Raw genomic sequence first — 24,686 nt, forward strand, 5'->3', positions numbered from 1 at the left:
TTAGTTGTATGGCTGCTGTAGCTATCCAGGATTAATAGTCTAGCCTCTGAGGGGTTTGCTAGCTTGCTGCCAGAGATAAAGATCTTTTCCAGCCATTCAAGTGCTATAGCATTGTCAGTCCAGCCGTTTCTCGTAGATGTAAACTGCCAGCCCTTGAAGAAGTCCAAGAGGAGAGGAAACCACTGTTGTTGAACCGTTTTCCCTTTGAATATCACCAGAGGAAGAAGATAGGCGCCTGTAGCAGAGATACACTCGAGGAAAGAAGTCCAGGACCTCAACCCAGGCTCTTTTCGATGAATTGAACGTAAAGAAGAGCCACCGAGAACTAATCCATTCTCTCCTTGGCCCTCAACTATCCCAGCCTCATTCATATTCCATCGATTAGCTGGCTTGATGGCTTGAACTTGAGAAAGATCAAAAAGACGGAACCAAGGCTGTATTACCTCTGTTGTAGCTCCATTGATCTGTTCAGAGGCAATCCGTCGATTCTTTCGAACGTATATCTCTGGATTTCTCTTCAAAAAGCCCTCAGTCCACCTCTATCCTAGCTCTTGAGGGTCTTTTTGGACCTCGAGGATCCTCTGAGCAAAATGCTTAAGTTCGGAGTAGCTAGGTGGGAGCCCTAGGCTTTCCTGAACGAGGATCCATTCAGCTAACTGCTTTTTCTGAGTAAAAGAGAGCCTTTGCTGGTATTGATGGGCTGTTTAATGCGATTCTGTGCGAGGGCCAGTGAGTCACTGGCCCTAGGCCGTGCACGGCCCAGCCAGCCAGCCAACAGCCAGACCTGTTGATAGCCTCAGTTAGTTGCCCTCGTGGTTTTTCTCTTCTTTTCTCTTCTCTTTAGCGCACTGCAATACAAGCTTTTTTGCCCTTGCATAGATTCTCTTCCTGCTAGACGTTGTTGAAGAGTAGACCTTGATATGCCGTACTCGCGTGAGGCCTGTTTCTGTGACAAGCCCTTTCCGATAGCCTCGATGGCCTGGGCAAGCTCAAATTCGGTATACAGCTTCTTTTTAGGCATATCGAGGTTCTGTGAAGAGATGAAGTCATTTGAATAAGAATTGGTTGAGGAAACTTTGTAAAAGTAAAGGTGGTGGAAATGGTGGTGTGGCTGTTCAGGGGTGCCAACGAGGGGGGGTGCCAACGAGGGGGGGTGCCAACGAGGGGGGGTGCCAACAAGGGGGTGCTTTGACTTAGTGTGTGCAAAAGGTAAATTAAAGCTGAACATGCAAGCAAAGAAGCAACCCTGTTCTATATACGATGAGCCAATTTCCAAGGATCTTGACAGGTGCTTCTTGGGGGAGGGGGGGGGGGGGGCAAAGAGCCTAAGCAAGCAGACTCACCAACTGGTCTCTATTCTGACTCCAGTAGCAGGAACAAAGTAAGTGACTGCTTCTCCTTGTACACAACTGCTGAACGCCTCTCGCGTTTGCATAACAAACAGCTGCGTCTTTCTTCACTCAGGTATCATACTGAGGTCAGCTTTTATCTCCTGCAACTTGCTCATACCAAAGAGCATCATCACTTTTTCAGACGACAACTCGCACTAGTCCAAGTGTTTTTATTGGCTTCAATATTTTCTCTTAATTGACATGACGGCGCCAACCAACATCTCCTCTAACCCCGTAACCCTTGATGTGCCTTTTGTTTGTTTGGTATCCATACGAACCTCTTCCAAGACGCGTATCAGCAACAGCAGAAACATCACCAATTTCGTCCTCCAACCCAGCTTCAGTCACAACGCAGGATTTCCTTGACTGCAGTGTCGCCATCACAGACTTCAAACTGATTCTCTCCCCTGCCACTCTTTCAATTGCCAGCAAACATGTCCAGCCCCTCTTCAACTAACTGGGCAGCCAAGGCTGCAAAACTCAAACAGGAGCTGTTGTCTCGACAGAAGGGACCACTTGCTGCTTCTGCTGCTGCTTCTGCCTCCCCACACAGCAACAACCACATGCAGCCAGCGCCCAGTACCAGTATTCCACCCAAAAACTCTCAAACTGGAACAGCAGAGTCATCTCGTGGACTGCAGACTGCAGCAGCTGCAGCTGCTATCACCACCAAAGAGCAGGGATACGACCAGAACACCAAGAAGGTCACGTCTAACAAGCACCTGAAAGCGTCTGCAGACCCAGGTGCACCCAAAGATCTGGCCCCAAAGCCAGTCAAGTCATCTGTCAGCGACAACGCCTCATCAAAGAGCAGGGCCCAGAAAAGCCTCTCCCAGACCGACTCGGTCGTGATCCCAGTCACAGCCAGTGATTTGACAACTGCTACTTCTTCGACCAGCAAGACCAGCAAGACCAGCACGACGGCCACAGCCCCAACTAAACCCAAGTCCATTTGTAACAAACCCAAGAATCCAGAGACGCGTGCTGAGACTGTCACAGGCACCGCTCGTCCCAGCACCAGCAGTGGCACATCAGAGGCGTCCCACATGCAGGCAAAGTCCACCATCACCACCAAGTCTGCGCAGAAGCAATCTTCTCCTCCCACCCCACAGGCCCCTTCCGCTATGCGCGAGGGGTCAACATCGTCCCGAATACGAAATTCTTCTTCGGGCTTCATGCCCATGGTGCCTCCTCCTCCTCCTCCTCCTCCTCCTCCTTCAGCCTTGAAGCAGGAAGAAGGCAAGCTCAGCCGTACATCCCACCCGACCTCTCAAAAACCCCAACACAATCCTGCTCAACTCGTTGACAAAAATCGCGGAGAACACCCCAATCCGCGGCCCGAGTCTCATGCCGTGGATAAAGTGACCACACACGTGAGAAACGTAGCTCCACCGCAAGCTGCTACGAAGCACGTGTCGTGGGCTTCTTCTTCTTGGCCCTCACGGGCGCCCAGCCCCTTGCGCTTTTCACCGTCTGGTCTCAACACTAGCCGTCACAACACACGCTCTCAACTCAGCCAAATTGTCGCTAATGATCGTGACTTGAGAGACTGGCTTGAATTTACAGGGTTCGTCTGTAGTCCTCCATGAAAAACCTGATCTCGATTACTTCCTTTTTGCCACTCTTCTCCCCCCCGCGGCACCCCTTCTTCCCCCGTCCCTTCTATGATCCTTCAGCGAAAGGACCCAAGTAGCTGCACTGCTCTTCACGCCAATGTTGGCATAAAGTTTATTGACCTTGACCATGTCCGCCAGGTGGAACGACCCCGACTTCCGATCCCACGAACTGCGACGCCAACGCCGTCTGGCCGAGATCGACAGGGAGAGAGCTGAGCTCGAGGACGAAGGACGCCGTGACAACAGAACCCGGTGTGACCGTGCCGCGCCTGCGTACACACAGCATCCCACCTGGCAGTTGCCGCTCTCGCCCCGCCCGCTCCGATCCGACTTTAGCGAGCGCAATGCCGGCCGAGAGCTCTTTAGCCCCAGCCCCGAGAGGCGCAGGTTCCACCCGTCCGACCAGGTCTCTGGTTTCAAGCGGGGCCATGACGACGAGGAGCTCTGGGACAGACCCCCTCGCAAGATGTTTCGAGCCGACAGCACCACCAGAGGCTATGCAGGTAGTCATCGCCGTGGATCTTCGGCCTTGAACCAACGTGGACGTGGTGGACATCGTTCTTACAAATCTGGTAAGCATGACCAAAACCTAGTCCTGGGTCGGGAAACGCCTTGTTGGGGTTTTCAGAAGGAGCTGACTGACTGCTTTTGCCCCTAGGTTGGGACTCGTACACCCTCCCAGCGTCACCCACACGACCTGAGAGCCCTCGACCCGGTGTGCGTGACTCTGATCCTGCCAAACGCGGCATGAAGGAGGCTGGGAGCTCCAGGCACCGGTACTGAGAAGGTTACACCAGCGCTGAGTAACCCCGGTTGGTCGTGCGGGCGTCCCATTGCGAGAAGACTACGGATCTCTCGGTCCTCTCTTGGCCTGCCTGCGAGGCAAGAAAAGTTTCCTGTGGCGGCTAGGATAAACCACACATGGCGGCATTCTTGAGGAGTAGAGATAGAAAGAAGGAAAGAGATGAAAAGAAGAGAGAAAAGAGAGAGAGGCAAAAAGCGCAAAGATCACACTATGATCATGCGTGTACTTTTGCTGCCACAGCGGGTCGTTGCGGAGGTGTCTCATCATGGTCACAGGCTTTCTTTTGAGAGTGATGGGACATCTAGTCCACAGAAAGTATGCTGAGAGCAGTATATTTGGGAGGTGAGTGTGGAGGCATCCGCGTCGTGACTCTCTTGGGCTCGTATGACGAGCCAGTCAGTCTCCTGCCCTCATAAAAGCAGATGCGTTTTGACACCCTACACTGCAGCCACACGACTTACTCAGGCAGGTGGAAGAAAAGAGGCGAATAGAACGCCTTGTACACAAGAATACATGACCATAAATACCACAATCCCAATGCCAAGCTGCCTCGTCTTGGGTGCCCTCAGGCAAGCAGCCACCCACCAGTACCATGCTGGGTATCCGGACGAGATTCGAGTGATGATCTGGACATGGGAGGACGTGAAGACCATAATGACGAGCAGAACCTGCGCGGCGGCCATGGACCTCACGACGAGCTCCAATCGGGCGGTATCAACGCTCGGCCCGCCTGTCTGTTTCTTCTGGTAGTGGTGAGAGGAGGCCAGCCTTGACGCCTGGAAGAAGATGTCCTTGCCGCTCTTGCCCATGACGAATAGCATAGGTGCCGCAAGCGCGAACAGAGGGGCGTTGGACACGGTCCAGTACCGGAAGAGTCCATTGTTCCTGTTTAATAGAATACGATGAGCTTCGCCGATAATCTCGTGACGAACGATGTTACGACACAGCATGAGTGGAGAAGAAGAAAAAAATATACAGAATGGCAGTCAACGTACCAGTAGTGGCGCTGGACAAAGTTGTAGATGCTGGGCACGAGGCTGAGACACCAAGGCCGTGCTTCGGCTCCCGCTCCAGCCCCAGCCGACCCAGTGCAATATATCCTGTAAGCTACAAACTGGGGCATGACAGAGCCAGCAGCGACAAGCACGCCGGAGAGGCCGAGTACGGCCAGTTTCCTGATGTGGCGGGGGGTGGTTCCGGGGCTGAGGTCCTCAACGAGATCGTATAGGGTGCGGAGGAACTCAACAGCGAACGGGGCGCCGTTGAGCAGGCCGTTTGTGCGAAACACCGTGGCCAGGCCAAAGCTGACGGCGGCAAGCAGGGTCAGGACATCACCTGCGAGGGAGGAGGAGGACGAGGAGGGGAAAGCTTTCGATCCTGCTCCAGCCTCCGGGGCCGATACGGTGCAGCTCCGGACCAGAAGGAACCAGCCAACAAAGGACAAGAGGGCGAAGGGACTCTCGTTATAGGGAGCAAGCAGGAAGAGCCCAGCAGGAGACAGCACGTGGAGCAGAGCTGCCACAAGAGCCCAGGCGGAGTCGGCCCAAACCAGCAGGCCGAGGTGATAGAGGACCAGGACGGACAGGAGGTGACAAGTGTTTGTGAATACGACGCCGATCAGGGGCAGCAGATGAGCAGTGCCCGTGAGCGGGGAGGAACCGAGGAGGCCAAGCGAGGTCAAGGCTGGGGAGGCGTGTGTTAGCGAACGTTGGTGTGTGATCATCCGTAGGAGGGAGGAAACGAGCAGCAGTAGGAGGTGATGGTGATGACGATGATGGTGATGATGCACTCATTCACTCATTCACTCACTCACCTTGGTTGAGAAGGGAGATGCAGGTGGGGAGGGCGGGGCCGAAAGCCCACTCCTGCTCAAACAAGTAGCCCCTCTCGGCAGCCTTGATGAAATAGATGGCATCCCAAGAGGTCAATCTGAAAGCCAGAGGAGGAAAGGACCCGCTGTTGTTGGTGCTGGTGTGGCTACTGGCTGTGTTGAGGTCCGAGCCAAGGCTGAGGAGGCTCGCGGATGAGTCGTATGTCGGACCGACCTGGCTGCCCGCAGCTATGGCCAGGAGGACAGCCTTCCATGCCACGAATGCTGAGACTAGGATCAATGTGCTCCTGTGGTGGCCGCTGTCCTGCAGCAGGGCAGACCTAGAGGAAGAGGAGGTGATGGAGGATGCCATGCCAGGCAGGGCGGTCGTTGTCGGTGATGGTGGGGGGTGTGGTTGATGTACTGCTATGGTGTAATATGACGATACACAGTCCAGTGGTAGCTATAGCTGCTAAGCCCACCAAAGCTACTGCCCGCAAGTACGTGTTTAGCCTGCCAAGACATATCAACACTGCTGCTGTCAGGCTATTTACAGGGGCTCGTCAGGGCTTGCCAACCGAGCGGGTCCTTTGGCCCACAAGAGTCCGGCTTGTTCCGACAGGGCAGAAGAAACAGTGTTGTAGGTCCCTGTTCCTTGTTTATTTTCCCTTGTATTTCATCGTGAGAACCCATCCCAGGCGCCCACTCCACGCTATTTGACCTGCTGTACCATAGTACTGTACTGTAGCCCACAGGACCATGAGAGAGGACGTAAACCAGCCCATCATTCCTTTCCACGTGCCTTCTCCAGTCACTTTCTCACCACGAATAGTCCATGGTATCAGTTCATGGCTCCACCGACGAGAATAAATTTTATGGTTCATCACAATCATACTTTAGACTAGGATATTTAACACTGCCAACACTAATAAGGTCATTCATTACAGTCATGAACTCGTCGGCTCATCGGCTTGAGCGGCGGTCTGTTTGTGTTGGGCTATTCATTCATCCGTTCATTTTGTATTGTATTTTAGGGAATTGTTTCATACATGTGTGTGTTGGGCCCGGCCTGCATCTCTACCGTAGGATCCTAAGCTAGGGTAGAGCTGCAAAACCAACAGCCTTGGGCGTTGTTCCTTTTTATTTTTCTGTTTTTGGGATGTCGATAAGGAAATGAGGAGGGGTTTGTATTTTATTTTTGGATGCTGACAAGCTCGATTCATTTGATCAGGGTGTGGCGCGGTCCCTCGCGAGGGTCACACAAAGGGGGCATGAGGAAGATGACAAGTTGTTTGCGTGGGGCCTTGAAACGTGGTCCAAGGTTGTGGTGGAGTCTCTCTTGAAATCTCGAAATCTCCATTTTTAAAAGAAAGAAAAAGAAGAAAAGAAGAAGAAAGAAAAAATCGAAACATGGCAAAGCGCAGGCCAACCAAAGACCAACCCGCTCGCACACCCCACAGCCATGCAGATGCAGATGCGGATGCGGATGCGGGATGCAGGCCTCGTCCGAGATCCCACCTCATCTGGCCTCGCCTGGCCTTACATCTCACCTCATACACACCCTCTCTCCCACCTCACCGCATCATCCTCTTTGTTTCCTCTTCTTGCTCTTCCTGTAGGCTTGCTTGGCCTGACACTACTACCCACTCATTCCCTTCCCCTGTACGTGTACATGTACGACCAGCACGGCACTGCACTGCATTTGCATTGCATAATGCTGCGTGCGCTGGACGCATCCGGGCCCAGCTGAACTAGTCAAGTTACTTAGCTAGTCAGTAAACTTAGTCCGTCCCACCAAGCTGAAGCTTTGCCGTCTTCAGTGCAGCCCCCCCCCTCCTTCCCTCTGATTTTCCACGATAATTTCACTACCGACAGCCCCCCGTCCTCAAACCAGAACAATTGAATAACAATAAAATAAACAAATACAGTACAGCAGCAACCATCCATCTCAACATTAGAGTAGAACGTCCCTAGTTATATGCCGTCTATTATGTAGTCCAGCACGTCCAGTAAAACTTGGTGAGGTTACCCTACCGAGTGATCCGAACAGAGCCGACGCGTGTGCTTTTGGGGTCATCCCCGCTGTGCCTTCTCTTTGCGGGTAACTCTCGTTACTCTTAGGCTGCCATTCGTTAATCCTGACCCCCCTCCTCCCTTGCTCCTTCTCTTTCATTTCCAACCCCCCCCCCCGGAGCCTTCCTCTCCTCCTTCCCTCTCTTACTCTTTGACCCAGAGAATTCAAAAATATTAACATAGGCAACTCCGCATGCACACCTTGAACTATTAACATGGTAATTTCCTAAGCCACACCCGAACGCCTTCCTTCCCTTCCCCCTGCTCTCCCTAAGTACTTGCCGAAACAGGGCAACCTTTTATATTGGTTCCGCCCCCGCCTTCGCTCGTCGTCGTCCTCCTCCAACATCTCCTCCACCCTCCATACCAGTCCTTTCATTCCAGTTTGGCCTTGTTTAGAGACGAAAACTCAGGGACACGACCAAAATCATCATCTCTCGCTCTATGGCTCTTGCTGGGTCGTTCCCGACTGCGACTTACACGTGCTCTCTTCACCTCAATCGATCAAAAGAGAAAGAGACGACTGCGGAGCTTGTCTAGGCCTAGACTTATAAGTCAGTCAACCTAGACCAACAAGCTTCTTAGAAACCAAGACGCCAACGGGTGGGGAGTGGAAAGTCGGGCTCGCGACAAACTGCCGACGCCGATGCTCCGCCTGTCCTGTCAATTTTTTCTCTGAGAGAAGACGAGAGAAACGTGTGTCGCGAAGAAACGACAGGGGAGAAAGAAAAGAGAGAATAAAAGAAGGACAAGAGGGTCGCGAACCTCGTGGCTGGGCGGGAAAGCAAAGAGAGAGTGAGAGAAAGTGAGAGAGACTGGACAACAGCCTCGGCGCCGTCTTTTAGATTCGGAACCTCCGGACAGCATAGGTCACGCCTACCTCAGCCTGAACTTTGTTGTCTTCCTCAACTGTTCACCACAGCGACGGGTCGCCCATGCTACCCGTGCTGCCTTCTTCTTTCCTCGTGCTCCCCGTTCTCGACAGGAACTGATGCTAGGCTGAGGAGCTCGACCACCTCCTGCTCCTCGTCCTCTGTCCGTCAACATGTTTTTGCATTCGGGAGCGTCCCTTCACGGGCATGAATACACCAACCCCCAGAGCCCTTACTCACAGCAACGCAAGAAGCCATTTCTACGATCAGCCCTTCCTGCACCCATATTACGGTCCAGCACGTCTGCCTCCCTCACGGACAGACCCTTCTCGCCCTCTTCAGCGCCCAAGAGGCCTGCCGTGAGGAGGAGGCCCGTCTCTGACGTCTATGTGCGTCCCATCTCGAACCTGCTCGCGGACGACCCGTCACGGACCTCTGCTCCCACGAGCCCCGTCGTTCGCTTCAAGGAACCGGATGTAGTGGACACCCCGTCATCTTCGTCCTCCTCCTACTTGTCTCCCATGGCCGACGACGAGGACCCTTCCCTGTACGAGTCAGACGATACTTCACAGGCTACTTGCTCTACCCCCCGGCGCAGGCGTCGGAGGGCCACGCCCAGGAGCAGCACCACGTACCTGCTGGCCCACCCGGCGCCCCGGCCTCTGTCCAAGAAGAAGCTGTTCAAGACCATCCGCCCCAGGCTGCTCCTCCAGCTCCAGGAGCTCGCCCCTAACCAGCGGCCCAGACCCACTATCGACGTCTTCCCGGCCGCTCTTCTTGCTGGACCGCTCGTCGCCGCCCGTTATATCCACCGGTGTCCGCGCCTGTTTGGTGTTCACGGCGAGCTAGGCCCCCGCGATTTGGTCCTGTTCCGGTCCGAGGACTACACTGCCAGCGACGACGACGGCGACGAGCAAGACGGCGACGCCAGCCGCCAGCAGCCTGTGGCCGTACTGAGCCCAGGCCGCGGTCCGGGTGACAACGGAGCGGTCGTGTTGGAGGATGGCACCGTGTGGACCTGGTCGAGCCTGAAGGGCTACTACGAGTTCGTGCATGTCGACAAGCACGGCATCACCGTCACTGTCAGATGGGTCAAGAGGAGTAGTGTCTCGTCTTCCTCCTCCAACAAGAGGCTCTCGAGCGGTACGGCCCCGTGGCCTGGCAGCCCATCATGTGCCTTACCTGGCTCGCCACCAGCACCGCCCGGCGATTCTACCGACCCGGATTATCGATACACATTCAGCATCATCAACCCCCTCGCCAGGCGGCATCCCATCCTGGCCACACTCACCCCACACTCTCTAGAGGTCTACAACGACTACACAACACCTTCGTCATCCTCGGGACGATATCCTCCCACCCGCCCCGTCAGCGGTGCGTGCGAACATGCCAAGGATCCGCCGTCCTCTCCGCTCTCCTTCGAAGAACCTCCTTCCCGCCGCGAGACCCACCCCGTTGATGAGGAGATCAAGAACCTCATCAGGGTGACGGGCCTGTGGCTGGCCATGCGCCTCGGCCCAGCCGTCGACGTCCTCAACCCCGAAGCCTCCCCCGAAACCCCTCTCCCGCCGCCGCCGCCGCCGCCGCCGCAGCAGCAGCAGCAGCAGCAACAGCAAGACCCAGCGCTGGCAAGTGCACCGACCCCTAGCCTTCGCTCATCCACCACTCTGCCGCGGAGACAAACGACCACAGCCATCGGCAGCACCTCGCCGTCCATGCACTCGAGAGGAAGTCTGAGGAGGGCCATGAGCACGGGCGCAGCCTTCATGATGCAGAGGAAGAGGCGGCAGGAACATGCGCCCAGCGCGCCCAGCAGCGATACCGCACTGGTGGCGGGCAAAATCACGGCCATGGAGACCCCGAGGGAGGACGATGAAGGGATAGTGGATCCTTCTACTCCTCCTCCCGCCGGCGCTGCAGCGGTTTCTGCGGGCGGTACTGCAGCGAAACAGGCCCGGAGGGTGAGCTGGTTCAAGAGGTTGACGCATTAGATGTGCTTGTGCTGTTGAATGCGACCTTTAATAAGGACCACCGCTCCAATGAAAGAAATCAATCAAGAAATTGTAACATCATCTCAAAGCTCAAGAACCTTTGCTCGAGTGTCCTTGCCAGACTGTGATTTGATGGTAGAAGGCGAAAACAGAGATCAAAAATCATGCTGTCTCATCATCCCAACTCAATGTGTGTGTATTCCCTTGACCACCACAGATGCTATTAGAATTAAGAACACGCTACGCTACACGCTCATATGCAGAACCTTTGCTTAGGCATGTGCAGCATTGCCAGCCCCGTCCAGCTTCTTCTTCATTCCCCGTAAGAGCCATCTTCTTGTTATCCTGCCCCATCAACCCATCCATGCTCAAACAAAGGGGAAAACTTCTTCATATCATTCAACTTTAGATGTCAGGGTTTGGTGAACCCCTTGTGCCTCTTAGGCAGAAGTGAAAGAAAAGAAATGAAAGGGGGGAAAAAATAATCAAGCCATCAAAAAGTGACGGTGGCTATCTCGTCTTGAGACCGTACGTGCCCGCTCCCCCAATATTTCCCCATCTTCACGTAGAACATACTCGAGCTTATGCGTGAGAGGCCATTCCTTCTTCAGAGCCAATCTATCTGCTGACTCACGAAGTGAAAGCTCCGAAGCATGGAAGGCTTGGGGGGAAGGTGGGGTTGGGGAGCTGCGGCGCGCTTCTCCATCTATCTATAACCGTAACTCCTTCAAGATCTGGTCCGCCATGTTCTTGAACTGCCACGTGTTCCCAGCCATGCGTTTGAACTGGATCCCATGCAGGCTAATGACCGGCACCTTGACAATAAAGATTTCAAACTCCAGCACCATGTTGCCCCCAAGGTCGCTCTGCACCTGCGTGCTCGTGTCGCCCACAGGCCGCCGGGAGGAGTGCCCATGATCTCGGGACATGTCGATCTCGGACAGGTCTGAATTGCTGTTGCTGCGGTCTTCGCGGGTTCGGCCCGGCGTCCGTGGTGTTCTAGGCTGAGGCGGCGGCGCGTCCAGGTCCCGTAGCTCATCTGTTCGCTCGCCTCTGAGACCAAAACTGAAGCGTCTCTTGTGGCCAGGCAGCGTAGGGCTGTTGGGCGGATCGGTCACCTTGTTGAGGTCGATACTCGGGCTGTGGACGCAGCGGAAACCGCCCCGAATCTCGCTGTAGTCCACGCCAAGCTGCTTCAGCACGCGCTTGACCTCAGCCCTGATCTCTGACACCGGCCTCGTCGATGTCGTGCTGACGCTGAAGAGCCCCTTGAGAAACACGGGCTTTGCGAGGTCCGGGTCGTCTAGCCTCTCGTTGGAGAGGCCGCTCTGGTCAGCCACCTCTTGGTCTGTCTCTTCAGGAACGTTGGCCTCCCGCTGCTCCTCGCGCCTCGCACGCCGCGCCTGGATGCTCTCACGCCTGGCATGGCCCAGCGACTTGGCCCGCATGGAGACGGATCGCGAGGCCGAGGCCGTCTTGTTCTCAGCCTGCACTCTAGGCCGCTCCGTGGACTGGTCTGACCCGCTCGTCGGCGGCGGCTCCTTCACCTCGGTTCCTGAGCCCATCGTCCTCTTTCTGCGGAACTCTGCCGAGTTGACACTGGTAGATCGCCCAAGGCCTTTTTTCTGGCCTTGTGTGCTGCCGCCGGCCGAGAGGGGCGGGCTGAGCAGTTCGCTGTGGTGTGGCTGGCTACTTCCTGAGCGGAGACGTGGGTTGGAGCCATCGTCTCTGTCGCGCCTCGAGCGCCTGATGCTGAAAGATTTCCGAGGTGGTATGCCTGGTACAGGCGGCTGTTCTGATGGAGAGTGGACATGGACTTGAGGCGGATATGATCGGTCCTTCTCCAAGCGCTCCGGCTCCTTGCGGCGTCTTGTAGAGAACCTACGCAGGATTCCTGCCGCGGCGCTCTCCTTCTTGTCGGGCTTCTCTGTGGATGGTTCGGGGGCCATAGCGGCCTTGGGCGACAAGAGTGTCTTGTCAGGGACATCATCCTCTCCATGGGTCCGCGCTCTTGGCCTCGTCCTGCCGCCAGTCGCCTTTTCACCTGGCATCTCGTACGCGGAAGAGTTGGTGTGAGCTTCGGCAGGGGGGGCAATCTCGGGGAGCGGGTCTTTCTCCTTCTGGGCAGGCGGCTGTGTCGTTGAAGACAGGGTGGGAACGATATCCACGCGCTCCCTGTCCTGCTTCTCCCTGACCAGGTAGTAGATTGACAGGAGCGGGCTGAAGGCGTTCAGCGGATCGTTGCCCACCTGCAGAGCTTCGCTGCTGGGTGCAGTCAGCGTGTCCCTGCTGCTAATCGAATTGCGCCTCTTGTAGAAATCAAAAACCCCTCTCTTCTTATCCGCATCCCGCGCTGGCTGGGGCGTATCCTTCTCCAGCAAATAAGCGCGGACACCACGCTGATACTCTTCTGTCTCGATCAGCCGCGTCAACTGCGCCTTGATGACCTCTGGTGACCCAAAGTTGAAGCCAGTCATGGCGTTGATCACCTCCTGGTCCAGTGGGAGAGTGATGGGTTCCCGACGGGGTAGGTAGTTATCGGGAGGGCTGTTATAGCCTTTGTTCATCCAAGGATGGGACATGACCTCGGCCATGGTGGCGCGCTGCTTGGGGTCGGTGACGAGCATGCGGGACAGGAGGTTCTTACACTCTGTATGTGTGTGCATGGACAAACATTAGCTGGCGTTCTATGGTATATATATATATATGAACAAACAATAGACTCGTTGTGGGATAGATAGTCTTACCGCTGGACAGCCAGTTTGGATAATCCACCAAACCCTTCTTGATCTTTGCGTGCAGCGCAGGCATGCTCTGGTCATCAAATGGCACCTTTCCACAGACGAGGACGTAGAGGACAATGCCAAAGCTCCACACGTCGACCTCGGGGCCGGTATATGCCCGGGCCTGGAGCAGCTCGGGAGCAGCAAAGTAGAGGCTTCCGCAGAAGGTCTTGAGGTGATTGCGCGGGGAAAAGAGATTGCTCAGGCCAAAGTCAATAATCTTGATGTCGCCGGTCTTGCTGATGAGAATGTTCTCGATCTTGAGATCACGGTGGACGATGCTATTCCTGTGGCAGTAATCGAGAGCACTGGCAATCTGACGGCTGAACTTCCTGGCCTGCTTCTCCTTGAGCTTTCCGTGGGAGATAATGTAGTCGAGCATCTGGCCGCCGTTGACGTATTCGAACAGCATGTACCAATGATAGTTTGTCCTCACCACGTCGCGCAGCCCACATATGTACGGGTGATTGAGCAGCGTGACGATGGCAGCCTCCCTGGCGGTCCTAATCTCCTTGGAATGATCGTTTCGTTCCTTGTCCGCACGGCCGTGGTGGGCATCGTCGGCAGAGCTTCTCGGGATGATCTTGCATGCAACCTGTGACACGAGAGAGAAGGCGGTGGATTGTTAGTTCGTCTTTCGCGCCAGACACACGCATACAGACATGCATACGGACATGCATGCATGTGGCATGCACGGCATGCAGGACGGGTGTTTTTTGGAGAACTTGCCTGTTCGCTGCTATCCTCCTTCTTGGCCAGCTTGACCTTGCCCATGCTGCCAGCGCCAATGGTCTTGCCTAGGATCCATTTCCCAGATTGTGTAGGTATAGTAGTGCGTGATCTGGCCTTGGTTGCGGACCCAGAAGCTCGAGGATCAGCAACCGCTGGGGGTTGGACGGGAGCAGGCCCGGCATTTTGAGCAACAGCGCTGGCCATTTCTGCTGATGTGGAAAGTGATGTTGTCGAGAGGTGGTGGGCTGTAATGTCGATGAGGTCAAGAGAAGATGACGAGTCCCTCTCGGGGGAGAGAGTGGGAGGGGGGTCGGGATCTCGATGCCTTGTCTCGGCTGGTGCTTCGTCGTCGGCAGCACTGAGGATGGGTTATGCTTGTGCGCTCATGCTCGTACTATGGACTGAGTAAGGCCTGTTGCTGATGTTGTGAAGGTGCTCGCAGCAGGGGAAGAAAGAAAAAGAAAAAGGAGGATAGGAGGTCTGAGGCAGGTTCGGTTGGGCTGGATCAGGCGCAGACGTGACTGGTATTGGGCAAGTAGACAGAATGGCACAGCGTCGTGTTCTCAGCAAAGAAGCGGTGGTATGTTCAGAGCCAACAGGAACTCAAGCTGGGGGAGCAGGACTTGTTTCAAGACGTGACAGAGATGAATGAGGTTTGTCTGCCGAGGTTGCAGGTCCTGTTGTCTGGCCGGCCACAAGAAAGGTAGCACAGTAAGGAGGTTTGGGGGGGGTTTTTTTGTTACAGAAAAAAAAGGGAGTTCGCGAAACCTTGGCCCCTACCACGATGAGAGGGTAAGTTTCCCTTCGAGGTGCAGTTGGGGTTGGGTCAGGTTGCAGTCAGGATTCAACAAGGTTGGCAGTCAACTGGGACTACGCAAATTGATACTGCAGTTTAGGTGGCCTACTATGGTAGGCCTGGGCAGTAGGCAGTCCACAGGGCTTCTTGGTTGGTGAGCAAGGGGGGGTTGGGGTTGCCCGATGGAGCGCAAGCCTGCTGGATGGTTGATTCAGACAGGGGAGCCTTGGTATAGCGTAATAGTGCAGGTTGAAAATGTTCCAAACGTCATTCTCCACTACTACAGTGGAGGAAATGATGCTAAGCAGACGACAGATAGATGCTTTGATAAGTCCTTGAGCAGTTATAAGAAGAAATGCCAGTCATGCAGTCACTTGAATTATACTAAGCACTGAATCTTTGAGCTGGAGAAGGGCAGTCGGGGAAGACAAAAGTGACAAGGGCTGTGTTAGACTTGGGGGCCATCGGCGCTTCTGACGAAGTCAAGAGGACAGACATGCTTTCTTGCTTTTTCTCTAGAATTAGGTTAGTGAAATTGAATTTGAAAAAAAGTAGCGGCTGGTTCATTTTACTGCATCATCCAGCCTCTAGTTGGTCACTTGTGCTCCAGGTTCCCCCCGGAGCAGGGGAAGGAGAGGACTGGCTACCTTTGCCCAGTGAACTTCCATAAATACTCATGGGAATTCTACATTTATCCATTCTCTATAATGGGAAGATCTTGCTACTTGCACCGCTGGATCGCTATCAACCAACCATTATGGAATTCTGAGCCTGGCGAGGAGAAGGCCGATTCAGATCTTTCTTCTGGATTCATTTAAGTTAGTCAAGTCACTGTGTATATGCCCAGTTCAATGTGGAGTCTATTTCTTTGGGCCGTCTCTTAACGTATAAGCAGAAAGCAATGTATTTTTACAGATACATATAGCATGCTTCCTTGGTTTCCTCTCAGCTATGGGATGAACAAAGATCATCAATCAATCAGCCTTACCAAGACTTCCTTGCAGCGAGGTGGGGTTTCAGAGCTTCTTCTGAGTCAGGACCTGGGGGCAGCCCGTGCGCGTCAACTCTGGGGTCTACGCGGCGCTAAATTGGTCCATTCAAACCCCTGTCTGGCACCTGGAAACCTCACTGCAGCACATATAGGAATTTATCTACTTGGCAACCTCCAACAGCATTAAAGACAGTGACAACAGCACATGGACACACCCACACATTTACTGCAGACAGATACTTACCTCTAAAGTAATCCTGCAATACACACTCCTTAAGCTGGGTTTCCACATGTCCTCCAAGCGATCCCGTGCCACATACGAGGCAGATCTTAAGGCACAACAGTCCCCATTTGTGGTCTATGGCACACCCCTCCCAGCTTTTGACCCAGATGCCCGTGATGATGGCTCCTATGTCCCTATCTGGAAACAGGAGGTGACAGATGACAGAGGCAGAAAGCGCCTGCACGGTGCCTTTACTGGGGGTTGGAGCGCTGGGTAAGTCTGCCCTTCCGACCCTCCGTTGGCGTACTATGTCAGCTCAACGTCTGTTCTCACATGCTAACTCATTGATTCTCGAAGCTACTTCAATACGGTGGGGTCCAAGGAAGGATGGACACCTTCCACTTTTGTCTCCTCGCGGGCCAACCGCCGCAAGGACAACAAGTCGGCCCAAGACCAGCGACCAGAGGACTTCATGGACGACGAAGATCTCGCCGAGGCCGAGGAGTCTAGGAAGTTACAGACCTCCAATGCCTTTGCTAGCCTCGGTGCTACTGAGAAGGACGCCGGCAGGGTAGGCGCGCTGGCCGGTCTGTTCCACGTGCGAGGCGAGACCATGGGCACGAAACTGCTCAAAAAGATGGGTTGGCGGGTGGGCCAAGGAATCGGCCCCAAAGTGCGAAGGGGGGCAAACCTGGACATGAAGGAGACACATCCCGATGCGAACAAGACATATTACTTCTTTGCGCCTGAGAACGTCCTGATGGTCAGCTTTGTCAGGAAGACAGACCGAAAGGGTCTTGGTTACGACGGCGAGGGGAGGCTGGCACCACTGGGAGGTTCAAGATCGCGACAGCCTTCACCGTCAGATGACGAGGATGAGGATGGCGGAAGCCTGACTCTGGCGAGGCCAAAGTTCCTGGGCTCTGGAGCCTCCAAGAAGAAGAACACAGGTGGCGCCCGCGGCTCCATTGGGATTGGAGTCTTGAACGATACCGGCTCCGACGACGAAGACCCCTATGAGATTGGACCTCGGATATCCTACAATAGAGTGATTGGTGGTAGCAGCAAGGGAAAAAAGAAAAGGAGCGACGTCGTCCCCTCTACAACGGTCAACCCAACCCTAAAGTCCAAACCTGTGTTTTTGCCTAAAAGAGCCGTGGCTGGTGGCCAGTCAGGGGCTGGCTTGCGCAAATGTCACGACGGTCGGCCACCATTGGAGGGCTTTGTGCTCGGCCAAGCTCCAGATCCCCTCATCTCCATGATCAATTCTGATGGCAGATACCCACCGCCAGAGATCCCTGAAGGATGGACATCCGGCAAAAAGGCCGAGACCACCGCACAACCCTCACAGTATACGTCTACAGCAGACGCAGCCAAGGCCTCGCAGCTCAACCCGACAGCCCGTGCGGCTCTGCTCGGGGAGAAGCAGCTGCCGGGCAAATCTGTCTTTGACTTTCTCTCGACCGCGGCTAGAGACCGACTGGCAGCTGTCACTGGGAAAGGGGACCTACCGCAGGCCAAAGGAGAGATCCCTGAGGGCTATGCTCTGTCAGAAGAGGAGAAGAAGCGTAGCCTCCTGGAACGAATCCCCAAGCTCGATAAGCCGAGCGCACTGGCAGCCATGGCAAGAGGGGCCGCAGGCGGCGGACCATATGGAGACAACGAGGACAAACGAGCCAGATACCGGGGCTATCTAGAGCTACAGGCCGGCCTCACCAGCGAACCACCAGAAAGGGCGCCCAAGATGACCGGCGAGGAGTGGATACAGGAGCTGAACGAGTTCTACAATGTTGCTAGGATATTCAGGCCCATGACAGGGACTATGGCGTCTCGGTTCACGACGTCCAAGTCCTCCCCTACCTCGGACATGGCGAGGGGCTCAGATGGCCAGGTTGGGGATGCTGGACTGCTGTCCAAGCCTGTAGCCAAACCTGAAGATCCCGCAGAGGCAGCCGCCAAGATGAACATGTTTGGGCCCATGACGAGATCTGTCGGCGACTTCTTCCCCACACGGCTCCTCTGCAAACGATTCAACGTCAAACCACCGTCACATGTCCAGAGAGATGGAGATGTCAACACCAAGGGCGCGCAAAGAGGAGAAATTGCGCCGATAGAACCGCAGGCTAGCATGTATAGCGACTCTTCATCATCAAGGGAACCCCTACCTGCGCCAAGCGCCCAGAAACAGGGCGAGGCTGCTGTGGATAGTGGAAGGAACGAGGCTCTAGAGGGCAAACGAGCAGGAGATGAAGTATTCAAAGCTATCTTTGGCGATAGTAGTGACGAGGAAGGCTGAAGTATGCCGCAGCATTGGGAGTCTCTCTACCCAGAGCATCTAAGTACTTAGTCGCCCGGGGGGCCGTTGATACCAATGCAATCAAGTTAGGCGCTAGCTCTATACAGTACTCTGTTCTTGTTCTAAAGTCGGCCCCGTTTGGGTTCAAACGAGGTGCACCAGCTCCTGAAGCCATATCATTAGTCCCTCGGGCAGGCGCAAGTGTCCAACGAAGACGGGGTGCAGAACAACTGCAGGAGCACGACAGCAGCATACTATGACCGTCTGGGCACCTTTACCTGTACTCCGTCTCTCTGTCTCTCTCTCTCTCTCTTTTGCTTTGACGCTTTCAATGGGAAATGAAAATCATTTGACGTTCTGTACAGTTTGTTATGAAGCTCCAGGCTCGCTGTGAGAAAACCAAAAGACGAGTTACCAGACCAAGATCCACAGAGGGTGCTAAACATTGATGCTGGGGAAGCCTCTGTACTATGGTATAGCGGCTACTGCCCACTTATCATAATGGTGCATACGCTGTAGAACCTATGGCTTGTATTTACTAGTGAAGGCCCGGGCGGGGGGGGCTCGGCCTAGTAACCTGGCCCATTGATGGTGTGCCGGCAAAACCCCCCATGGAGAGTGCCTGGAGCGCTAATTGCCTAGACTCTAGCGTGCTTAGCTTGTCCGTCGCCTGGGTATTGTAGTACGTATAGTACTACTGAGGTGTGAGGATACTTGCTGTTAACAGCGGTTAGGCCTACCATGGATTCCTCGACAAACGTTGTTACGGTCCCTATCCCAACCAACCATCCACAACTCTCACCTCATTTCGATTCGCCCGCCCGCAATTTGACGGCAATTATACTACGCCCAAAGAAACCCACTCCATCAATGTGTGCGACCATTCTACTGTGCACTGGCGCTGTTTCTCGCTTCGACCTGCCATCCTCCTCTTGAAAGGCAGCGTTCCATCCTGTGACCCAAGGGAACTCACATACCACTTGTTTGCATCACAGAAGCGCCCGTCTCCCTCCTCGCCGTTTTGCTCCTCCTGCTCTTCCTCCTCCTTTGGCGTCTGATGCCGGCGTGGAGCAACTCGTTCTAGCCGCCCACCACCCCTCGCAGCTACATTCCCTTTCTCCAGAAAGGGGTCCAGAACACCATCCCGTAGTTACTCAAGACGGCAGATCACAGCACTCGCTCTCCCACACACCCACCCACTCCCACCACCTCATCGACACAGACTGATCCCGTCCGACGGAACGTCACTGCCGTCTCCACTTCAATCAAGTTGTCAGCGCCAAAGGAGTCCAGCCCCGGACCCTCGGCGTCCAGTCCTGGGCCATCTCCATCCCCTTCGAGGAGACGACTTGTCGTTGGCGACGACGCCCTGTGCGCACCCAATCAATCGACAGCCCACGACAGTCAGGACAGCTCTGCCCAGCCTGTCGACAACCACCACCACCAGCAGCATCCTCAACATCACAGCTCTACCTCCTCACTCGAAGACCCACTGCAGTCTCCGCCGCCACAGTACCCAGCTTGCGAAACCCCTGTCTCGACTCTCACCTCGGTCATCTCTTACCGTACAGCACCGCCGCCGCCCTTCTCCTCGCTCTTCGTTCCCTCCTCGTCCACCGATCAGCCGGACGCCGTCGCCTCTGCTCTTGAGACACGAGACGCCCCTGGCCCTGACTCGACCACCCCCTGCTCCTTCGACCATCCCGAGTCCCACGCTCGTGAGAAAGCATCTGCTCCTGCATACGAACCCTCTACCCCCTCTGGCCCCTCTGAACCCTCAACTGTCTCTCAGGACGCCGTTGCGGAAACCAAGCGTGCTCTCCCCCGTGATACAAAGGCAGAAGGCAGCTCCCGCGCCAAGGACGACGAGACCGAACCGCCACCAGCATACTCGGAGGGATACAGCCCCCTCCAGTCTTTCACATACGTGATGGCAGCCGCCGGAGGAGCTTCGAGTATTATTACTCAGGTGCAACAGGGCGGTCCGCCCATCAACACGCTCGGAGGTAAGAAGCTCTCGGATCTTTATGCATTTTGAGAAAGAAGTATGTCGCTGACTTGTATTGTAGATGTTGGCGCCGATGAGACTATTGCTATGGACCTACGGTAGGTCAATTTTGAAAATCCGTCCGACGTGTGACAACAAGATCAATCCGCGCGCTGACATGCATCAACAGGGGCACACGTTTTGTTCTCTCCAGGGACGAGCTATTGACGCTGCCGGAGTTCGTCCTTCTCTCCTTGTTCCCGAACGGCTTGTTCCCTGAAGGGCATATGGGTGGCACTGAGGGAGATGCCGTGCAGGTTGATGTAGGCCATTTCTCAGAGACTCCGTCCAGAGCTGTATCTACACACACACAGACTAACACGGGATGATCTACCCGTACAGTATGACCCAGAATCTCTGCAGTACATGCTCGATTTCTTTCGCAAGGTGGCATCATCCATCCCCTCGGACACGTCCCCTCCGGCATCACAAGACGGCGATGCGATGTCTATAGAACCACTTGTGGGAGCGTCACGCGACGACGCCTCCAAACGAGCGGGCATCATTGTGCTGCGCGAAGACCTCGACTTCTACGTCATCCCGCCCAAGGCAGGCATCCAGCAGGCAGAAATGATTGAGGTCAAGAGGGCCGCAGCCAGGGCGCTCCTGAAGCAGGATGGCATCTTCTCTGGGCTGAAGCGCAGTGATGAACCAGGAACCACAGAGGCGCATCTGATCGAGATGTTAACAGCAGGGTATGTTCTTCCCCACACACGCACAAGCACGCACGCGCACACACACACACACACACACACAGAGAGAGAGAGAGAGAGAGAGAGAGAGAGAGAGAGAGAGAGAGAGAGAGAGAGAGTCCATAAGACAGACCGTAGATGCCTCTGCGAGGATGGGAGACTCGCAATTGCTGACATGATCTCTCACTCACACAGTGGCTTCAATCATGATGATCAGTGGGGACACCGAGCAGGCGAGCCTGGCAAGGCTGTGGTGTGCAGTCTGGCCCTCGCGAGGCTGCGCAGTGACATCCGTGGCAACGAGATGGGCGGCAACAATGCGGTCGGTATGGCACAGAAGCTCCTGCTGTTTTGGCGGAAACCGGCCAGGAGATGCTGGTGGGAGGGCGTTGAGCTCAACGACGTTGAGGGCGTGGAGGGCAAGCTCAAGGTGTGGATCAGGCGAGTGTGGACTCTCGAAATGAGCGTCATTGGGCTGCGATGATTCTTCGGCATTGTTGCATAAGGATCAAGGGAGAGCGGGTTTTCTTCTTTTTTGTTTTCCCCCCTCATCACACGGGCGAGCGATATAAGAGGAGGAGAGGGGGTGGTTGGGAGGGAGGTTGAAGGCATACCCTCTTTCTTTCCTTTCCTTTTTTTGTTGCTTTGCTGAATGGTCCGCTCGGTACATCCTGGATACAGGCGTAGCATATTCACACAACAGTGAGTCAAACTCGACGGCAGGTTTTCTAAAACTGTCCAGGAACATTCAGCGGCATAATGCAGAGACCATTTATTGTTGAATATGGCTCAGGGACTTGACTTGTTGAGGGGAATCCATGCGTGAATACTCTCAACCTTGGGCTATCAAGAGACATACTGGGCCAAGTCATATCGCAGCGATTTTCATTATAACAACAGCCTATGAGGATAATAAAATGTTTCGTCTTCCTCCCAGTATTGACGTCAACAAGAGAGGTATAATTATGTCTGAAACCCTCGTCCCCGCGCCGGTTGTAAATGCTCACTACGTACGCCCAAACCAGGTTGAGAGACAAGGAGAGGCCAGCAGGAAATGGCGGCGGGCGGCTTAAGGAAAACCAGCCACCTGTAAGGGGTCCGTGGAAGGCTGATCTTCTCTTGGCAAGCCAAAAGGTGGCGAACGTGAAACCCTTCCAATCCCCATTTCGGTTTAAGTGAGTGAGTGAGTGAGGGCGTATACGTCAATGGATTCAAAAACTGAGTTGACCGAAGTGGATTTCATTGAGACACGGTCACATCGGCGAGGCTCATAAGACGGCGCATATATGGATTGAGGTACATCGGCCATATATACATCACCATCACATCATATCATACACATCACCTGTTACTGCTAAGTGTTGAGAGACCAATTCTCAAGTTTATGACTTAGAGTGCATGCCGCTTATCAAAACTAACTGGTAGGAATCTTGACCTTCATTGCATGTTTGCGTTCTTGCTTTCTACAAGACTTACGAGTGACATGGAGAAGAGGCAGGTGCAGTGGAATACTGACATGCGATCCTAGCTCTTGCCTTCCAACAAGATACAGTAAGTGAGTCTGCTTTGGTCATCATCTCTCAGTCTTCCCTTCTCCTTCCGTCATCAAACAAACCTTCAAGCGTGGACAGACAGACACCCCACTAATATGAGATCTCAGATATTATTACGAACATGGGACATCTCTTCAGAATGCTGGCTGTTATCATGACAGCCATCACATCTCATCCCACAACTCTCGTCCTGGCACAGTCAACCACCGCCTCTGCCACAACCACAACCGCATCCTCCTCCTCCTCCTCCTCCTCCTCCTCCTCCTCCTCCTCCTCGTCGTCGTGTCCAACAGTCCTGGTCCCCTCGTACGAAGCTCCGGTAGTGGGCTCAGGATGGACGGCTCAGCTGATCGCGCAGAACCTATCTACGCCCAGGGGGATTATCTTCGACCAGAACGGGGCTCTCCTTGTCGTCCAGAAGGGTACGGGCATCCTGCACATGACATTTAGCGACCATGGGGGGACTTGTCTCATTGTCGACCAGACCAAGACCTTGGTGGACAATACTGATGTGCGTAGGCTCATGTTAAATCAATTATAATTCTGACAAAACGACCTAAAGAACCCCTTTGCTTTATTCTCCTCTTTCCTTGCTGACAATTGTGGAAATGTCACAATAGCTAAATCATGGCATCCAATTGTCGGCTGATGGGGCAACCTTGTATGCATCTACCTCGAACGAAGTGTACCAATGGCCCTACAGTGCTGCCGATGGGACGGTGGGAGACAATGTCACGCTCATTACCAATATGAGCAATACTGATGTGAGTTCCATGAGAAGTGAAGCCTTCACATTCTAGTACGTGTTGCTGACGTCCTGACCTGGCGATCCCATAGCACGTCTCGCGCACTCTCCTGCTCTCACAAAAGGCCAACGGCACTCTGATCGTCTCCCGTGGCAGCTCAGAGAATATAGACCCGGTTGCCCAGCAGCTCGACTCTGGCCACTCCCAGATCAAAGCCTTCAATCTCAGCAACCTCACCACCGGCGGCCAACCGTACGACTTTCCCTCCGAGGGAAGGCTACTCGGCTGGGGCCTCAGGAACAGTGTCGGCGTCGCAGAGCACCCGCTGACGGGCGGCATCTACTCTGTCGAAAATTCGGCGGACCAGGTCAAGCGGAACGGAACCGATATTCACCAGGACAACCCGGGCGAGGAGATGAACTACCATGGATTCCTCCTCAACAACAATAGCTCGATAGACGAAAACGAAACTCAAGGCGACAACTACGGCTACCCAGCCTGCTTCGCGCTCTGGGGCACCGACATCCCCGACAAAGGATCGTTGACCGTCGGCAGCCAGTTCGCGCTAGACCCTTTCTCGAGCACCCTGAACGACACGACCTGCGCCCAAGACTTTGTCCCGCCGCAGCTGACGTTCCAGGCCCACACGGCCCCGCTGGACATTCTATTCGACGCCGACGGCACTGTCGCCTACATCACATTTCACGGCAGCTGGGACAGGACCGGCCCGGTAGGGTACAGGTTGTCGGCAGTGCAGTTCACGACAGATGGGACACCAGAAGCGCCGTCCGACAGCACCAATGCCACGACGGACATCCTCAGCAATGCCGACCTGTCCAAGTGTCCCGATGGGTGCTTCCGGCCGGTAGGGCTGGCTTGGGACAGTCAGGGAAGGTTGTTCCTGAGCTCCGACTCGACGGGCGAGATCTATGTTCTGCAGCAGGCCGAGGTGTCGACAGCCAGTGGAACAGGCACCCCGATCAGCTCCTCCTCCTCTACAGGGACGCTGGTGACCCCGACCACTTCGCCCAACCTGGCACCACGGTCGGCTAGGACTGGGCCTGGTAAGGACACACTCTGGCTGGCATGTGTTGCCACGGCTCTACCGCTCGTCTGTGGTGCACTTTTCATCATGGCCTAAGCGGATCAGGTAGATAGAAATATACACCACCATTTGGGGGGAGAACACAGGAAAGATGTAATACACGCAAACACACTCACGCTCATACGACTATGCATTTCTTCAGAGCGTCCAGACATGTTGAAATC

General features: G+C 54.7%; 6 protein-coding genes across 6 annotated transcripts; 4 read left to right on the forward strand and 2 right to left on the reverse strand.

The window, feature by feature from the left end:
- Nucleotides 1-4,273: 4,273 nt before the first annotated feature.
- On the reverse strand, nucleotides 4,274-5,897 carry M406DRAFT_65689 (family 76 glycosyltransferase; the record flags this gene model as incomplete). Its single annotated transcript, XM_040924943.1, has 4 exons — nucleotides 4,274-4,697; nucleotides 4,808-5,495; nucleotides 5,626-5,741; nucleotides 5,854-5,897. 4 exons carry the CDS (start codon nucleotides 5,895-5,897, stop codon nucleotides 4,274-4,276), a joined length of 1,272 nt encoding a protein of 423 aa, XP_040772254.1.
- Nucleotides 5,898-8,740: 2,843 nt separating this feature from the next.
- M406DRAFT_353002 (uncharacterized protein) lies at nucleotides 8,741-10,650 on the forward strand (the record flags this gene model as incomplete). Its single annotated transcript, XM_040922727.1, has 1 exon — nucleotides 8,741-10,650. The coding sequence occupies one exon, from the start codon at nucleotides 8,741-8,743 to the stop codon at nucleotides 10,556-10,558; it is 1,818 nt and encodes a 605-aa protein (XP_040772255.1). The 3' UTR covers nucleotides 10,559-10,650.
- Nucleotides 10,651-10,739: 89 nt separating this feature from the next.
- Nucleotides 10,740-14,277, reverse strand: M406DRAFT_109398 (uncharacterized protein; the record flags this gene model as incomplete). The annotated part of the gene is made up of 3 exons (XM_040915354.1): nucleotides 10,740-13,208; nucleotides 13,306-13,936; nucleotides 14,107-14,277. The coding sequence occupies 3 exons, from the start codon at nucleotides 14,275-14,277 to the stop codon at nucleotides 11,269-11,271; spliced, it is 2,742 nt and encodes a 913-aa protein (XP_040772256.1). The 3' UTR covers nucleotides 10,740-11,268.
- A 1,793-nt stretch (nucleotides 14,278-16,070) lies between these two features.
- M406DRAFT_294799 (DUF1604-domain-containing protein) lies at nucleotides 16,071-18,474 on the forward strand. The gene is made up of 2 exons (XM_040919156.1): nucleotides 16,071-16,356; nucleotides 16,441-18,474. The coding sequence occupies exons 1-2, from the start codon at nucleotides 16,151-16,153 to the stop codon at nucleotides 18,377-18,379; spliced, it is 2,145 nt and encodes a 714-aa protein (XP_040772257.1). The 5' UTR covers nucleotides 16,071-16,150; the 3' UTR covers nucleotides 18,380-18,474.
- A 1,337-nt stretch (nucleotides 18,475-19,811) lies between these two features.
- M406DRAFT_281200 (uncharacterized protein) lies at nucleotides 19,812-22,053 on the forward strand. The gene is made up of 5 exons (XM_040918433.1): nucleotides 19,812-20,385; nucleotides 20,449-20,485; nucleotides 20,557-20,689; nucleotides 20,769-21,121; nucleotides 21,314-22,053. Exons 1-5 carry the CDS (start codon nucleotides 20,310-20,312, stop codon nucleotides 21,600-21,602), a joined length of 888 nt encoding a protein of 295 aa, XP_040772258.1. The 5' UTR covers nucleotides 19,812-20,309; the 3' UTR covers nucleotides 21,603-22,053.
- Nucleotides 22,054-22,825: 772 nt separating this feature from the next.
- M406DRAFT_353006 (soluble quino protein glucose dehydrogenase) lies at nucleotides 22,826-24,604 on the forward strand (the record flags this gene model as incomplete). The annotated part of the gene is made up of 3 exons (XM_040922728.1): nucleotides 22,826-23,182; nucleotides 23,292-23,435; nucleotides 23,509-24,604. 3 exons carry the CDS (start codon nucleotides 22,826-22,828, stop codon nucleotides 24,556-24,558), a joined length of 1,551 nt encoding a protein of 516 aa, XP_040772259.1. The 3' UTR covers nucleotides 24,559-24,604.
- Nucleotides 24,605-24,686: the final 82 nt, after the last annotated feature.

Source organism: Cryphonectria parasitica (assembly GCF_011745365.1).
Source record: "Cryphonectria parasitica EP155 unplaced genomic scaffold M406scaffold_8, whole genome shotgun sequence".
Taxonomy (NCBI): Eukaryota; Fungi; Ascomycota; class Sordariomycetes; order Diaporthales; family Cryphonectriaceae; genus Cryphonectria; species Cryphonectria parasitica.

Bases quoted from the DNA above. Each gene is read 5' to 3' on its own strand.
- M406DRAFT_294799 (XM_040919156.1), top strand. From the start codon at position 16,151: ATGTCCTCCAAGCGATCCCGTGCCACATACGAGGCAGATCTTAAGGCA. The intron at 16,357-16,440 runs GTAAGTCTGCCC...TGATTCTCGAAG, and splicing joins ACTGGGGGTTGGAGCGCTGG to CTACTTCAATACGGTGGGGT.
- M406DRAFT_281200 (XM_040918433.1), top strand. From the start codon at position 20,310: ATGGCAGCCGCCGGAGGAGCTTCGAGTATTATTACTCAGGTGCAACAG. The intron at 20,386-20,448 runs GTAAGAAGCTCT...CTTGTATTGTAG, and splicing joins GCCCATCAACACGCTCGGAG to ATGTTGGCGCCGATGAGACT. The intron at 21,122-21,313 runs GTATGTTCTTCC...TCACTCACACAG, and splicing joins ATCGAGATGTTAACAGCAGG to TGGCTTCAATCATGATGATC.